The sequence below is a fragment of the Chiloscyllium plagiosum genome, chromosome 19, assembly GCF_004010195.1.
Source record: "Chiloscyllium plagiosum isolate BGI_BamShark_2017 chromosome 19, ASM401019v2, whole genome shotgun sequence".
NCBI classification, from domain to species: Eukaryota; Metazoa; Chordata; class Chondrichthyes; order Orectolobiformes; family Hemiscylliidae; genus Chiloscyllium; species Chiloscyllium plagiosum.
Window position 1 is genome coordinate 48,348,927 of NC_057728.1, and position 17,302 is coordinate 48,366,228.

General features: G+C 40.1%; 1 protein-coding gene across 1 annotated transcript; it reads right to left on the reverse strand.

The window, feature by feature from the left end:
* Positions 1–265: 265 nt before the first annotated feature.
* Positions 266–15,899, reverse strand: LOC122559764 (calcium-activated potassium channel subunit beta-4-like). The gene is made up of 3 exons (XM_043709752.1): positions 15,066–15,899; positions 2,672–2,799; positions 266–901 (listed from the first exon to the last, which is right to left on the reverse strand). The coding sequence occupies exons 1-3, from the start codon at positions 15,399–15,401 to the stop codon at positions 733–735; spliced, it is 633 nt and encodes a 210-aa protein (XP_043565687.1). The 5' UTR covers positions 15,402–15,899; the 3' UTR covers positions 266–732.
* Positions 15,900–17,302: the final 1,403 nt, after the last annotated feature.

The window sequence follows — 17,302 nt, forward strand, 5'->3', positions numbered from 1 at the left end:
ATGTTGGAAACAGGTTCAATAATAACTTTCTAAAGCGAATTAGATAAACATATGAGGTGCAAACACTTACTTTGAAAAAGATTAGGGGAGTAGGATTCATTGGTTATCACTTTCAAAAACGCAGCACAGTCACAACCGGTCAAAACGCTTCCTTTTGAACTGCATCAATTTGAGGTATATCCACACCTCCTGGTGTTTTGAGCAATGTGGGAAAAATAAAGGAAGTTCTTACATTACTCCCTAAAAGGTGACCAGACAAAATATCAGTATTTGCAGAAGACTTTATTTTTAAAACCATTCATTAACAATTTCATCTTTACATCATTACAAAGTACAGATCTTTGAAAAATAGTTAACAACAAGGGTTCTGGGCATTTTCTTCTAACTAAGATTAACAAAAATGTTGGGCTGCAGTTAACTCGCAAAATATTCCAGAAACGAGGATAACTGAATTGAAAATGAATCAAAGGAAACAGCTAAGGTACATTACATCGGTTGCATTTTTTCTCTCAGTAATGAAGTGATAGAATCTTCATGCCAAATTTCAAGCATTTATATTCAATCATCAAGCCTTCAGTCCTCCCAGCAGCTTAAATCATTCAAAACTTTGTAAGTCTACACTTGCATAAAATGATTTCAGGCCTTTGTCATCAAGGATTTGCCTTTGAATATACTGTTGATTATTTGCCTGTAAGAATGCTGCCTGATTGCCACTTCTGATCAGTCTTCTCACTAGGAGTACTTCATTTTCTGCAGTGCTTCTGCTCGAACAGCAAGACTCTTACCACAAATTGTCAAAAGCACAATCAGGACACCCACCAGGAGAGTAAGGAGAGGCCAGAGTACACAGTGCAAAAGAACATTTTCATCATGGGCACGCTTCAAAAGCGCATCATCAGGTCTAAAAAAGAACCCAAAACACAATCTTAGTGAGCAGTACACTTGAAAAATAAACAGCATACAAATATATATTTCAACAATTTAACCAAGGAAGCAAACTACTTATTCAAATATGCATGGCAAAACCACCCTTTTCTCATTACAAAGAGTTATGTTGGACTTGAAACATTAACTCTGTTTCTCTCTCCATAGATACTTCCAGACATGCTGAGTATCTCCAGCACTCTGTCTCTGAATCACTTTTATCAACGTCTAACCAAACACCTTTTTTTCATATTTGAAGTAATTTGCTGATGTTATCTCATCCACTGGTCAGGGTTGCAGTTACTGCAGGTTTCCCGAGATCACTTTCACAATGTCAACTTATAAAACTTTAAGTTTATAAAGTCTTTAAATAATGAAATGCCCAGAGGCATTTTATAAAACAAAGTATGACACTGAGCCACATATCAGGTCAGATGACTGAAAGCTCTGTAACATATTCAGTGAGCGGTTCATGGCAATGGAGATGGGACTGCCTTCAGCATGCACTCGTCCTCCTGCTAAGACCCACATTCCTTCCAGGAGAACATGTGCCACACGGTGGCATGGCACCCTTCTGGCCTTACCCACCAATCCCCTTCCTCCACAAACCACTGCGACATTACTGCAACTGGAATTTATCTTATTCATCATCTGGGATACTCCGAATTCATTCAAATTCTGATACCGAACTTAAGTTTAAAGTGATTCACAAATGAAAGGAACCAAATGCTGGTGGTGAAATTTCTTAGAATCATTAAGCATGTGCATCTGATCCCTTTACCAACATGGCATCCAGGACATTTTACATTAAAGTGTTTGCATATGTCCCAAGTTCCATTTCAGAACTGAGGGGGGCCTTGGAATGCAGCACCTTCTCAAAGCCAGCTACCAATAGACAATAAATACTAGCCAGCCAGCAACACATGTCCCACAAATGAATAAAAATAATTTTTGGGGGGTTAATTATGTTATCTAATTAAATCAGTACTTATGTGATATCTTTTCATAAGCACGAGCAGATTAGTAAACATAATGGACAGAGGTTATAAAATATTTCAGGAAGGAAATCTAGAAAATCAGTTAATTATAAAGCTACATGGGTACCTGTGCCTTTCTCACTTGGGTTAATGTCACATTTCAAACCTACCTATTTGGCCAAGCTTCTGGTCATCTGTACTATGGGCGACTGGGTCTCAAATTTTGTTGGTGAACATTCTTCTGCAGTGCCTTGAAATATTTTACCATGTTTGAAGTGTGACATTTACGTTTTTGTAGGATAGATTTCCACTTTAACCACATGGGCATTAAAGTATCATCTGGGAGAAACTCAGACAGGAGAAATCTGGCAGGGGTAGATCACACAATTTCTACAAAGCTAACAGATTTTTCTTACATTCCTTTCAATTCCAAAACTGGGTGGGTTCACTGAATGGCATGCAAACCTTGATACAAGGCCTTCCTCTGTGCATCATCTACATAGTACTTAAAACTCTTAAAAGCAATTTAAGGGCACTCCTGATGTCGGCATAACAATTCTGTAACATCTCTAATATGCTTTGAAACTTGAAACTCTAGCTGTGAAGACAAACATCTAGATCATTTGCATCTTCATATCAAATGCACAAGTCACAGTCAACTGATGTGCTGTAGGGAAATTTTTAATGCTGTATATTTAATAAAACACTAAATACAAAGGTATGTAAAAATAATTCCTGTGGTTGTGCGCAGGGTATTTTCTCAGTCTTACCTTCGTTGTTGATTTATATAGCACATAAAAGTCTGAGAGCCTATTTCTTCCTTCCAATAATCATGCCAACTCATAACATTCTCTGAGTTTTTCTGATTGTCTCTTTCACAAGGAGGAATATAGGAACACTGTATAAAATGAGAACTGTGTTATGACAAAGCATTGACTAAGAATCTCATGAAATGTACAAGCTTGAAAAGAAAACATGTTAACAAGAAGCAGCACGTTCTATTAGTTTACTACAGTGTCCTTTGTTGGCCATACTCCAACATCAAAATGTAATCTTGTCACTCAAATGTTATCTCCTGCAAATTTACCAGTCCACCTCATGTGGATGATGCAACCTTTTAACTGAGGGAAATATTGGATACAAAAAAAAAATGTAGTTAACATCTGTAAAGTCAATAAATGTCCACGTCGGCATTCTCCATCAGAACTCTGTCAATTAGAAAAAAGGAGACACGACACGGTGGCACAGTGGTTAGCACTGCTGCCTCACAGCGCCAGAGACCCGGGTTCAATTCCTGCCTCAGGCGACTGACAGTGTGGAGTTTCCACATTCTCCCAGTGTCTGCGTGGGGGTGCTCCGGTTTCCTCCCACAGTCGAAAGATCTGCAGGTCAGGTGAATTGACCATGCTAAATTGCCCGTAGTGTTAGGTGTAGGGGTAAATATAGGGGTATGCGTGGGTTGCGCTTCGGCGGGTCGGTGTGGAATTGTTAGGCCGAATGGCCTATTTCCACACTGTAATGTAATCTAATAAAAGTAACAGCAAGAAGGAGCGAGCGAGAGAGAGCGCGAGAGTGAGATCTCTTTTTGATTTCCAATTTAGTTGAAAAGGTGCACATCTAAAACATGACATGATGTTCTTCTTCAGAGAGATGCTTGTTGACTGTGGAATTTGGTAGTCACCAAAATTATCTGCACACTGAAGGCATAGAAACATCAAAGGTTGGTTCCAAAATATTCATCGTCAGGCAAATATTTAGATCCATCTTAATTAATTCCTCCAGAAAACTCTTAGGAGCTGTATTGACAGCATTGAATTGTTTTAGGTATTTTTACCTTCATTGCGTTACCTGGAAGTTCATCCCACATGTTGAACAATCTTTAGTAATATTAGTCCTTGTATTTTCTCTGAACAGTTTGGACACCCCCTTGTCTTACTTTTAAAAGTTACTTCAAAGTAATGTTTTAGATTTACAACTTCTATTACCTAAAATAAATTTGTTCGATCACTTCAGATTTTATTTCAACTCCAAACATCAAAGTTTAAATTTTCTCCAGCTTTTTTGCTTTTTAAGTTCCTTGGCCCCAGCAATTACTTTGTACTTGGAGACAGCACGAAAACAGATCCTTCGGTCTAACTTGTCCATGCCGACCAGATATCCCAATGCAATCTAGGCCCAATTACCAGCACCCGGCCCATATCCCTCCAAACCCTTCCTATTCAGATATCCATCCAGATGCCTTTTAAATGTTGCAATTGTACCAGCCTCCACCATTTCCTCTGGCAGCTCATTCCATACATGCACCACCCTCTGTGAAAAAGTTGGCCCTTAGGTCTCTTATATCTTTCCCCTCTCACCCTCCTCTCATTGTCTGTCTATCTATATTGTTGATCCGTCCTATCAACAATATAGGACAGATGGCAGCAAGACCAAGATAACCAGCAGAACTTCTTAAGAACAGTCACTGGACCCCAAACATTAATGCTGCTTTCTCTCCACAGATGCTGCCAAGTTTTTCCAGCTATTTCAGATTTTGTTTTGGTAGTGTTCCTACCCCTGAGCCAAGAGGACTGGTTTGAAATTCTACCTGTTCCAGAAGTGTAATACTATCACTGGACAGGTTTATTGGAAAACACATCCTGATGAAAAGGGGGTTCTTGTCATGCAATGGTAGAGTCTAATGATGACAATGAATCCATTACCGATTGCCAGGAAAAGCACACCTGGTTCATTAACCTCCTCTAGGGAAGGAAACTGCTGCCCTTACCTGGTCTGCTCAACATGTGACTCCAGACTAATAGTAATGTATTTGACTCTTAACTGTCCCTCTTTCAGAATGGGCAATAAATGCTGGCCTAGCTAATGATGTACTAATCTTGTGAGGGAATAAAACACTATGTCTACCCAAATGAATGCTTGTAGCAATGACCTGTGTAAAGATTTTTGTAATATGGATTTTAAAGAAGAGGGAAAATGAATTTAGTTTTCTGTTCAGTGAAGGTCTGACATTTAGTCAAACTCATTTTGAGCAGCAAGTTCAAAACAATATTTTTAAGAGGGCATATGATTGTAGCTAAATATCTAGTAAACCACCCATGGAGATCATTGCTAAGGTACTTAGTGGTTTGAAATTTACAATCCAGAGAGGGGTTTGGGAGTGCGATACAGAAACATTGAGAGAGAAGTCTACAATAGCAGAGGTACTTGTTATTAATTAATAACTACTGCTATTATTTGCATGTGGTCATTGAGGGAAAGCAGTCCCAAGTTGCTTAGAAGTCAAAAGGAAGAAAATTCCAAAAAGTGGAATTGTGGAGATTTCTCAGAGTTAAACATCCTACAAGGTTGTTGAAGACATCGGTTTAGGGAATTAATATTAAACAATATAAGAATTGATTTAGCAGTCCATTTTAAGGGTCTTGAGTAAAGGCATTAAAAATAAGCATTGAGTGAATACACATGTGAAATTTGTAATAGGAATGATTTAGAGCAGTTTCAGCTGAGCATGGAAATGGGGTGACTTTTCGTGGAGATTTGGGGGTCAGTAAAATTGTCAGGTTAAAGAAGTTGAATCTATCTTTGTTTTTATAGTTATTATAGAGTGTAAATCGGTAGTTTTTTGTTATCACTAGTGTAATAAACTTTAATGTTTTCTGTTAAATGTAAATGTGGCTGACCTCAATGGTAAACAAAGTCAAGCCTTATCAGGTCCGGTTTCACTAAGATTTGAATGATCCAGTATTCCTCTCAGCTGGAATCATAGCAAAGACGTTGACAGGATTGACTTTTAACCTCCAACAATCTAATTATCCTCTTTTATGCAATGCATGATTCTAACCAGTGGAGAGCATCTTCCCCCTCCCCAACCTCCTGGCCCACAATTCCCACTGACTCTAGGTTGGATAAGGCTCTCAAAGCCACACTTGGTCCAACATTATGCTGATGTCATTGGCATTCATGGTCAACTCACCGCTCACTTTTAGCTCTTTTGTCCATTGTAGATTTGGTCTAAAAATGAAATCATAAGTGACTGAGCTCTGGTAGAACCCAAACAGTGAATCAGGGAATAGGCTATTGCTGTGTAGCTCAGGAGGCAGATAAGGTGCTAATTGGTCAGATTGGATTGGTCCTGCTTTTGGTGGACAAGACATATCTGGGTAACTTTGTACATTGTCCTAGAATAACTTGTTGATTGGCTCAGCTAGATGTGATAGGAGAAAGTGAGGACTGCAGATGCTGGAGACCAGAGTTGAAAAGTGTGGTGCTGAAAAAGTGCAGCAGGCCAGGCAGCATCCGAGGAGCAGGAGAATCGATGTTCCAGGCATAAGCCCTTCTTCAGGAATGAGGCTGGTGTGCCAAGCGGCCACACCTCCCCCCCAAGGCCCCAAGGGATCCTTCCATATCCGTCACAAATTCACCTGCACCTCCACACACATTTACTGTATTTGTTGCACCCGACGTGGTCTCTTCTATATTGGGGTGATAGGCCGCCTACTTGCGGAACATTTCAGGGAACACCTTTGGGACACCCGCACCAACCAACCCAACCACCCCGTGGCTGAACACTTTAACTACCCCTCCCACTCCGCCAAGGACATGCAGGTCCTGGGCCGCCTCCATCGCCAGACCCTGGCCACGACGCCTGGAGGAAGAGTGCCTCATCTTCCGCCTAGGAACCCTCCAACCACACGGGATGAATGTCGATTTCTCCAACTTCCTAATTTCCCCTCCCCCCACCTTATCTCAGTCCCAACCCCCGGATTCAGCACCGCCCTCTTGACCTGCAATCTTTTTCCCGAACTCTCCGCCCCACCCTCTCTCCGGCCTATCACCCTCACCACCTTCCACCTATTGTATTCCCAGCGCCCCTCCCCCAAATTCCCCACCCCTAACCTTTTATCTCAGACTGCTTGGCGCACCAGCCTCATTCCTGAAGAAGGGCTTATGCCCGAAACGTCGATTCTCCTGCTCCTCGGATGCTGCCTGGCCTGCTGCACTTTTCCAGCACCAAACTTTTCAACTCAGCTAGATGTGGAGTGTTTATCTTCAGTACTATCACAAAGGATCTTGTCAGGCCTAAAGCCTTTGCAGTGTCCAAGGCCTTCAGACATTTCTTGGTTGGCAAGAAACAAATTAAGAGGAGAATAATGAATTTGATTGGAATAACTGATATTGTGGAATATCTTAGAAAACACTTAATAAGCCGTGGTTGGGGGTACGTTCGCTGAGCTGGGAAGTTGATTTGCAGACGTTTCGTCCCCTGTCTAGGTGATACCTTCAATGCTTTAGAGCCTCCTGCAAAGTACTACTGTGTCTTCTGGAATTTATTGGTGCCATTCCTGCTGTTTCCTAGATCAACTTCCCAGCTCAGAGAACATACCCACAACCACGGCAACCAGCACCCCTAGCTACAAATTTGCATGCAAACCTTAAGACTTAAGCATAATGCTTCTGCAAATTGAGACAAATCCTTTGAACTAAATAGAATACCTTTGTAACTGTTTCTTTCTAAAATATTAATGGGAATTTGTATATAGCATAGGTCATCTTTCTCAATATTGTATTTTTAAAATGCTAAAGTGGTCAAAACTTTTGGCAGCTTCACCAGAAGCACATTGTTTTTAAAAATTTTACACGACTGAATGCGTTGAGCAATGTTTTACACACACTGATACGATTATTAACTATTAATCTGTACTAGTACTCAGCAGCTGGAACTTTAATTTGCAAGTTGGCCATTTGAAAACGAGGTGGGCTTTTAGCGAATATCGCTGGTTCTCTGTAATGATAGATGAAGGCAGAAATACTGAAGGAGCAAAACATCCCACACAGAGATAAACTGTCCAAGGTAGGTCGACTATTGCTGAATTGAAATCATAATAGTTGACTGTTCTGATGTGTAAAAGGCCTGCAGCAACCTCTTGAAAACATTGTGCTAATGTTAAGCATATTGGATAATGTATGACAATCAAGTCTTGATTGAATAAATGTAACAGATGAATGAGCACAACTTAAGAAGAAAGGACAAAATCTTTTATATACAGCAGGGCGAGGGATATTTCTGAGAGAAACAGAACACCTTTTCACTGGTTATCTACAAGGCTCTCATTAACTATTCACAGATTAAAGATCCAGCAAGCAAATTGCCCCAACCTTCAAGAACTCACTTGCCAACTGGTGCAGATTTTATATTACCCAACATTTATAACTCACTCAATGCTAGGAGCAGTCACTGCTAAATTATGAGGATATAAATTCCAGGGAATTTTAGTCTTTTATGTCATGCTTGGTTGAAAAGAACAAATTTGAAAGCAGTTGAAAAAAAGCGATTAGATTCACCTTAGCTAATCTAATGTGCTGGAGGGAGAATCTCAAATGATGCTTTCATCATAAGTACATTTCCAGGCTAAGAAAGAAAAAGAATAGCAGTAAATCCTGAGGAGCCAAGAATCATCTTGAATTCTGGGAGAATTTGAGGTCAACATAAAAGACAGGGAAATGTGTACCTGATAACAGGTTTTCCACAATGTTAAACATTCTGTTCTGTCACTTCAGGAATAGATTACTACAGTATAGTGTTTAGTCAATACTGCATTTAATATGTTGGTTACTGTAATATCTTATGATTTGGAGATGCCTGTGTTGGACTGGGGTATACAAAGTTAAAAATCACAACACCAGGTTATAGTCCAACAGGTTTAATTGGAAGCACTAGCTTTCAGAGTGCTGCTCCTTCATCAGGCGGTTAACAACCTCTGAAAGCTAGTGCTTCCAATTAAATCTGTTGGAATATAACCTAGTGTTGTGTGATTTTTAAACTTTGCAAATGTCTTAGAACATGAAATCTTGTTGCTTTCTCATTCAATTACAAATTGAAAATTCAAATCTCTAATCTTAAAAAGGTCTGCCATTTTCCATATATCACTCCTTGTACAACCTTAGAATTTTACAGCAAGGCTTTTCTTTAAGCAGAAGTTAAATAATGATTACCAATCTCATTTAAGAAGAAAAATCTCAAAACGTCCACATCACAACTTCTGTGTAGTGTTCTGGCTGCCCAGCTATAGGAAGGCTGTTCTTAAATTGTAAAGGGTAGAGAAAAGATTTTCAATGTTGTTGCCAGAACTGGAGGATTTGAGTTATAAGGAGAGGCTGGATAGGCTGAGACTTCTTAACCTGGAGTGTAGGAGGCTGAGGGGTGACCTTATAGAGGTTTATTAATCCATGAGGGGCATAGATAAGGTGAACAGCAAAAGGTCTTTTTCCTGGGATAGGGGAGTTCAAAACTAGAGGGCAGAATATTAAGGTGAGAGGAGTAAGATTTAAAAAGGGACCTGAGAGGCTACTTTTTCATACAAAGGGTGGTTTGTTTGTGGAATGAACAGGCAGAGGAAGTGATAGATGCAGGTACAGTTACAACATTTAAAAGACATTTGGACAGGTACATAATAGGAAAGATTGAGAGGAAAATGGGCCAAACACAGGCAAATGGGACTGGTTTAGTTTGGGAAACCTGGTCAGCATTGTCGAGTTGGACCGAAGGGTCTGTTTCTGTGCTGCATGACTCTATTAAAATATTGCAAAGTTCTTCACTGAGGAAATAACCAGGTACTAAGCAGTGAAGTGTGTGTGTTGGAGATGAAAACTAGTGATCACGGTTGTAGGTTTTAAGGAAGTTTTTGAAAGCAAAGAGAGAGATGTTATGGAACAGGAACTTAGACTGCGCCAACATGGAAGATTGATGGACTGCCTTTTGCCAAGGGAGAGGTGGACAGAGATGGTGTGAGGAATGCAGAATAGATGAGCTAGATGATGGAAGGTATCTCTTGGAACAAATGGCAGAACGGGTTGTAGAACTATTTTAAATAAAATCAGGGAAGGATTTGTAGGTTAGGACAACCATTTTGAAAACTAACAGGAGATAATGGTTGGAAAGGCACATGGGGAGATAGGAGTGAGTTTTTAAAACAACAGAAACATATGGTGCTGAAACTTTGAACGCACTTTAATTTGATGTGCACAGAACTCAGGAACTTGGCAAAGAAACAATCAGAATAATAGCCTCAGGGGCAAGGACACAAAATAGGAGTTTCAGTAATATTGGGGCCTGGTGAGGCCAGAGTTGGAAAATAAACCTTGATACTCAGCTCTGAAGTAGGGAGAACATTCAGTATCGTATTGTGCTCACTCCGAAAGACATGATAGGGAAGAGGGCAATGTCAGACTCAAACTTTGGTGGAAGCCGAATAGCATAAGCAGCAAGTTCTTAGTCAAAGATGATTCAGAGTCATTGATTGAGTAGCTAAATAGTCAAGTCAACACAGATGATCAAGTTGTCACGAATGGGACCACAAAGTTGAGAACTGTTTTAAAACGTCATTTGTTTACAGCACAACTGTTCCATTCCTCAGATAAAGTCACCATTCATAAAGTAATGAGAAAAAGACCAAAATTGGAGCCTTGGGAAATGCAACCATTATAGCAGAGGTAGATATGAAGCAGGCTATAGTAGGTATCACAGGTCAACTATAAAGGAGAGACGGTGGAGGTGGTTGGGATATTAAACATCATGAAGGAGGAGTGAGAGAAGCAATAGCACACCAAGATTGCAATCACAAAATATCAGCATGACTTTAACCAGTCTTAGTGCTGAGATGGACATTTGAAAGCAAAGACGGGAGAAGTTCTGAGTCAGGCAAGGAAGCACAAAGGTCGTATTAGTTTCCACGTGTTGAAAAGACTCAGCCTTATAGCTCCACCACCACTCCAATCTCCTCCACAGTCATGAACTATCAAGCTGTTTATTCCACATCCAGTAGTACTCAAGCAAAAATTCCTCCAATTCAATATCAGAAAGACCAAAGCCATTTTCTTTTGCAGTCCAAGTTATTTTGTCCTTTATACTCCACCCTAACATATAGTTCCTGCCTTTATTATTTCTCAGGTATACCCAAACTGTTTCTACATTCTGGTTTCTGGAACTTGTTTGCCCTCACTGTTGTGCTAATAACAATAACTAACAGAGCCACCCATCCACTGTCTCCTAGCTTCCTATCTTTCATAAATGTCACATTCCCCTCCAATATTCAGGTCAAAATACAGGTCAGCCTATAACAATATCTCTGCAATGGCTATCCAAATGTACTAGTTTATTTCTATTTGCATTCATAGTTCATCTGTTTTGTTTCAAATACAAAGCTTTCAATTTTGTCCTATATTTGTAACCTCCAGCATTATCTGTTAATTTATTCTTAGATTTTTTTCATTCTATCCCTTCCACTTCTGTTAATTTACTGGCTCCCATATTAATTCCTTCCTTCTTGTTTTGCCTTGATTGTTTTATTTACTTTTCCTGAAATGTGATCCCTTATCCCAACACTTCATTCAAAACTCTCTCTACTTTATAGATAACACAGCTCACTGGAACATTCGAACCATACTGGAAACAGTGTAGATTGTCCCATTGGCACAGCCCACATTTTCCCCCACACAATACTAATGCCAGCACCCCACAAACAGAAAACTCACTTCTGATTTGCCAGCCTTTGAACCAACGATTCATTTTCCTAACCTTAGTCACTCTGTGCCAATTTGCATGTGGTTTAGGTCATAATCCAGCTATCATTACATTTGAGGTTCTGCTTCTTAATTTAGTGCCTAGCTCCTCATTCTGACTGTGCAGGGCTTCTTTCTCCATCCTGCCTACAATGTTGAATTTACATGGACTGTGATGACTGGAGCTTCCCTTTCCCACTATACTTTACCCCTCAGCACTGAGCACACATTCTAGACCCCAACACTGGGCAGGTAATATAGCTTGTAAACTCTTGCTCATTCCCACAGAGAACAGTGTCAATCCCCCTTATATACTGTCCCCAAACATTTCCACCACTAATTTCATTTCTGCTCATCAGACTTTAATGACTTCCTGTACCACAGTGCCATGGGCAGCCAGCTCATCTATCACGCAGCCCAACCACTAATTCCCCCACCCCACCCCCACACACGAACCTGTTGAATAAAGGCTCCTGCACTCCTGTCCTCTCAGTCCCCTCATCGGCCTTAGCTGCAGCCACACTCTCTGGTCTCTGACTGCTGACTAAGTTCAGCATAATTGTCAGTCTTGGATGGCATGTTATTGTACTAAGTGAAACTTTCCCTTTCTTGAGAGAACATATGAAAGGAAAGAAGAAAGTGTCTAGAAGGTAAAGAGGGGTGAGGTGAAAAGAGCCAAGATAGAAAGGGTAGAGAGGGAATGAGAAGGAATACAAAGGACAAATTGGTTTAACTTTTGTTGGCAGTTTAAAATTGTCTATATTCCAATCTTATTTAACCAAATCAATATTCACAAAGAGAGTACTTTCCCCTCTTCTCTTCAAACAGTGAAATGAAGCCTTTAAACTATACTTCATTTATTTCAAATATCTATTGCCATAATCCATTATTATCAAACTTTTCACATGTCAGTAAAACATCAAACATGAGTGTGTCATGGGATAATGTTATTTCTGACTATGTAACAAGGTTAGTAATACATTTATGTCATAGTCAGATAAAATAACTAACAATATGTTAAGACAAATTGCTAAATACAAAGCACTAATTTAATCAGTCAGAAAAATGAAAGTCTGCCTTCCTGTGACAAGTATGAATACTTGCGCATTTGTCTTTACTATGGATTGACTATGTTAAATACACATTCTGAAGGGTAAATCTATCACCAAGACAATGTAATGGAACAAGAAACTATAAGGCATGACTAAATAAAACACAAGTCAGTCATCAATAATTGGCATTCCCAAAAGCTTTGTGAAAAATATAATATTTAATGAATTGAATATAAAAAGGTAATAAACTTTTGCTAAGCATGCAACTTATAAATGATCAATATCTGTAAGGTAACAGAAATATTACAAAGTTACTCTTAAAATGTACTGATTTTTGACTTTGTTTCAATTTTCAAAAGCGTTTTGGAGATGGTGAATTGTTTGAAACTGGAATGACTCCTGTGGTGTAAATATAGAAGGGCATTTGCTCATTGGTAGATTGTCCAAACAATAATTGATTGTCTGATGAGTTGGCTTTCTCTCAGCAACGTGTTTAATATTAGGCACTAGGAGAACTCTCTCGCTTTACTGGTTGGTGATCTTGGATATAAGCATTCAATTGCACCAGAAGAAGAGTCAAATAAGATATAGAATTAAATGTTACATCAAAAGTCAAAATCTATAGCATCCCAGGACTCTGTTTATATGCCCCAAATGTTAGTCTAGATTTTGCAATTAGGCACTTGGAAATCCACAAATTCTCACTCAAATGTAACTGTGCTACCTACTGAATGTAGGGATACATTTTAGTGAGGCTCAATGAGATGGCATTACTAATTAGAACTAACTTTAAAATTAACTAGTTTTGAGATTTGTAGCTCAGGTTGAGGTTCTGGATGTAGGTTTGCTCGCTGAGCTGGAAGGTTTAACATTAACTGCATGTATTTAACTTTGATTTTATATGAGTTTGTTCTACATATCAGGTTGATCACCGTTTCTCCTTCTGTCAGATACATTTTCAGCTAATGGGAGGATGCTGAATATTCTCCACAATTCAGTATCGCACAAACTTCCAGCAACTTGCTGTCTTAAAGATAGACAGCCCTATTTTGTTGAGAAGTTGCAAGATAGCATGCAATTTCAAAGACACTGATTCACACAGGAAGGCAGTTCTACTGGCACCGTCGGCCTTAGAGTGTCTTTGCTGAAATGCATATTCTGCATGATGGAAAGCAATAGGACAAGTGTCATCAGGAAATTTCATTTTAAGGGTATCTCACTAATTTCTAATCCTCATCTTCAAACCATACTCTCTAGCACAGAATGAAAATGATTCAATAGGTTTGGGAACTCTGGCAATTCCAATTCTTTTTGGCACACAGTAAGGAATATAATTATTTCTATTTTCTTGCCTGTGTGGTTTTATTTCACATCTGGTCTGATCCTCTCCCAACCAAAAAAAAGGGTTCAAGTGAGACTGGTGAATATCAGTGATGTTTCACGATTGGAACTAATTGCATCTAGATACCAGTTATCGCCAGTCTTTGTACTGTTTATGTCTGGATGTTCTTCACATTTCACCATCTTAAGGTAGAACAACTGGAATAATTTCAAGAAACATAACTGTGTTGCATATGATTAAAGTACGTTTGAATGACACCAGGTTATAAAAAAATTAATTGGTTATTTTGACAAGTTAAGCTACAGTTTACTCAATCAAGGGTTCTGTGACATTTACAGTACTAGCATGTGTGATTAAGGCTTTTTTTTTAAAGAAAGCTATATTTTCTTTTTAAATGAACTGATGGGTACATATGACATATTGGATAACAGCACTTTTTTCATGCATTACTCCTATATTACCTATGTCACTCAAACTGGTCAGAGATTTTAAAAAGGTTCATCTTGACTTATCCAAAGACAAAATTACTTGTTGATTAAAGTCAGGAAGCATCTTTAAAGCCTTTGTTCCATTAGCTGTTTTTCAGGCAAATCAAAAACTTTTACTGAAGAAAAGGTTTGCATTTATATTGTACCTTTAATGACCTCCCAAAGCGCATTACAATCAATGAAGTACTGTTATAAATGTAGGCAGCCAATTCTTTAATCAGTTCAAGGATAACGTTTGGGTGATGTTGTTTTGATTGGTAAAGGCAGGCCAGAACACTGGGAGTGTGTTTGAAGAGGGCTGTGGGATTTACCCACCTGAAGGGCACAAGGAATTTGGTTAAATATTTTATCCAAAAGACAGCACGTCCTTAGTTGTATATTGAAGTCTCAACTGGGATTAAGTATTCAACTCTCCGGTGGGGGGCGGGCGGGGGGGCGACTGAGGAGATCAGTGTTGCCACCAACGCATAATGGTACATATCTATTGGACAGTTAGGTAACATTAATAATTACTGATTGTATACTAATTCTAAATAAGATTTAACCTCTGAACGAACTAAAAGTTGCTTTTTTTCCTGAAAGTACAATTAATGCATTTAAGAAACTGCAGGCCCTAAACAAGATGCTGTAAAACACAACTGCAGAAGGTATACAACATTGTTAAATGTTCATTTCGCTAGCTTAATTACAAGCCTTTTTAAGGTGATACATCAACAGCTCACTTTACCTTAGGGTTTCGAATGAGTTGCTGTTCATCATAATGGAGCAACGCTTTGCTGTTAGTTTGGGAATTGTTGACGAAGATCTGGAGACAGGGATAGAGCGACGTGCCTTTGCAATCTGCCCCACATGTGAAAGTGCACTCAGACATTTCGGCGATGTGCCGCAGCGACAGCACCGTGCAGTTAGCAGCCTTGCACTGCATGTTGTTCAGCGTGGGGTTTAACCAACAAAACCCGAGGATGAATAGGGAGATGATGCCGGAGATTATGAGGAAGAAGCCGAGTCTGATGCTTTTATCCTCCGCCTCGGAATACTCATAGGTGACCCTGGGCTTCGCCATCAGATGGGGAACTGAAAGCCAGTTCTCAATACATCCACAATCTAGTGCAGGCTTTAGCCCTGGGCAACCGCTTCAGAAAACTTTCCACAGTTCAGTTCCGATAGCCGGTAGCTAAAACTCTTGAATAACTTGGCTGCTGTTGCGGAGGAAACAGCCGCATTTTGTTCGCTTTTTCGTTTGGAATTTAAAAGCTGCGTGCGGCTTTCCCTCGTGCCACGCTGCCGCTCTGCAAATCCTGACAGTTACATCTGGATTAGGTAAGCTTCTTAGATAGAAATAGCTCATAGCTCCAAGTGGCTGATGTTTACTAACTGCTCTGCTCAGGAGCATAGCTCCCAGACTGAACTGCCAGGCAGTGGGAGGGTCTCTGTGCTAATAATGTCCCTGTGGAACAGGCATTCCTGGATCCGCCTTTGGGTGACAGACATCCCATTACAGAGCCGGGTTGTATAGCAAACCCTTTCTCTACAAACTCCAGCCCAATCCAGGGAGTATTTGACTAACAGTCGTCGATGTCCCAACATTTAAACCAGAAGCAAGTTTCTGATTTGCAGCTTCCGGGTTTCAATCAGCATTTAAACCATCCTTCCTGTAACCGTGGACATGGAGTTCCGTACTAAAAGTTCTCTCACTGTCCACAACAGAGCCCGTTTATTGGGTAAGGCATGTAAAGATTAGAGTGGTGCTGGAAAAGCACAGATCAGACAACATCCGAGAAGCAGGAAAATCACTGTTTCGGGCAAAAGCCCTTCATCAAAACCCTTCCGAATGCGGGGCTTTTTGCCCGAAACGTCGATTTTCCCGCTCCTCGGATGCTGCATGACCTGCTGTGCTTTTCCAGCACCACACTAATCTCCAGCATCTGCAGACCTCACTTTCTCCTCCTTCGTAAGTAAGGGTCTGAAAGAATTTCTTAACAGCGGAAGTCATTCCAGAAATAACTTTCTGCTACATTTACCTGACTCCTTTCCCGGGGCATCTGCAGACCTCACTTTCTCCTCCTTCATAAGGGTCTGAAAGAATTTCTTAACAGCGGAAGTCATTCCAGAAATAACTTTCTGCTACATTTACCTGACTCCTTTCCCGGGGTGACCCTGTAAGATCTAAAAATCAGGAAGAAGTAGCGGAGAGAGAGGCGGGGGGCGGCGAGCGAGGGGGGCGGGGGGCGGCGAGAGGAGTGGTGTTGAGGACGGTTGGGTTGCGGGAGGGGAGAGGGGACATGAAGAGCTGGGACCTGGCGGCATAATTCATTGGAGGAAATTGCTTTCGAGCTCAGCAACCCCCCTGGTGTAGCCAGTGTTGGACATGGCTCTTTTCTGGAATCTCATCACCTCTGTTCCTTTCAATGATGGAAGTGATAAATTATTTGTTTGCCCTTCGGTTTACAATTAATCAAAGTGATTGGAGGAATAATCCACTTCGATTACATTCATCATCCCACCATATACTATTTGCGAAGTGGGATCAGGATACAAATAAAGATTTAGTAGAGAATTTTCTCATCTCTTCCCTCCCCTCCCTCCCGGGAATGGCACCCTTAAAGGATCTGGGAATTAGTGTTCGCTGCTTTAACCATACAGCTATCTTCAGTTATTATGGTCATTAACTTACTGAACAGTCTCGGAGCTCTACGACAGCAGGACCTTTGAGAGAGGTGGAACAGTTGAACATTCTCCATTTGGAAAAGCTAACATACCTGATACATTCTGAACACTTGTATCCTCAAAAAGGTTGGGGCTGTTCGGTTTGGAATATTACATGTTGAAATTAGAAATAAAATGCATAGAAATGCCATAACAAAAGGAATACGTTTAGAAATATTTGGTCAGCAGAACAGTACATACAAAAAAAAGCGTATGTCTACATTCATCCGGTATAACTTTCAGTAAAACTAAACACAG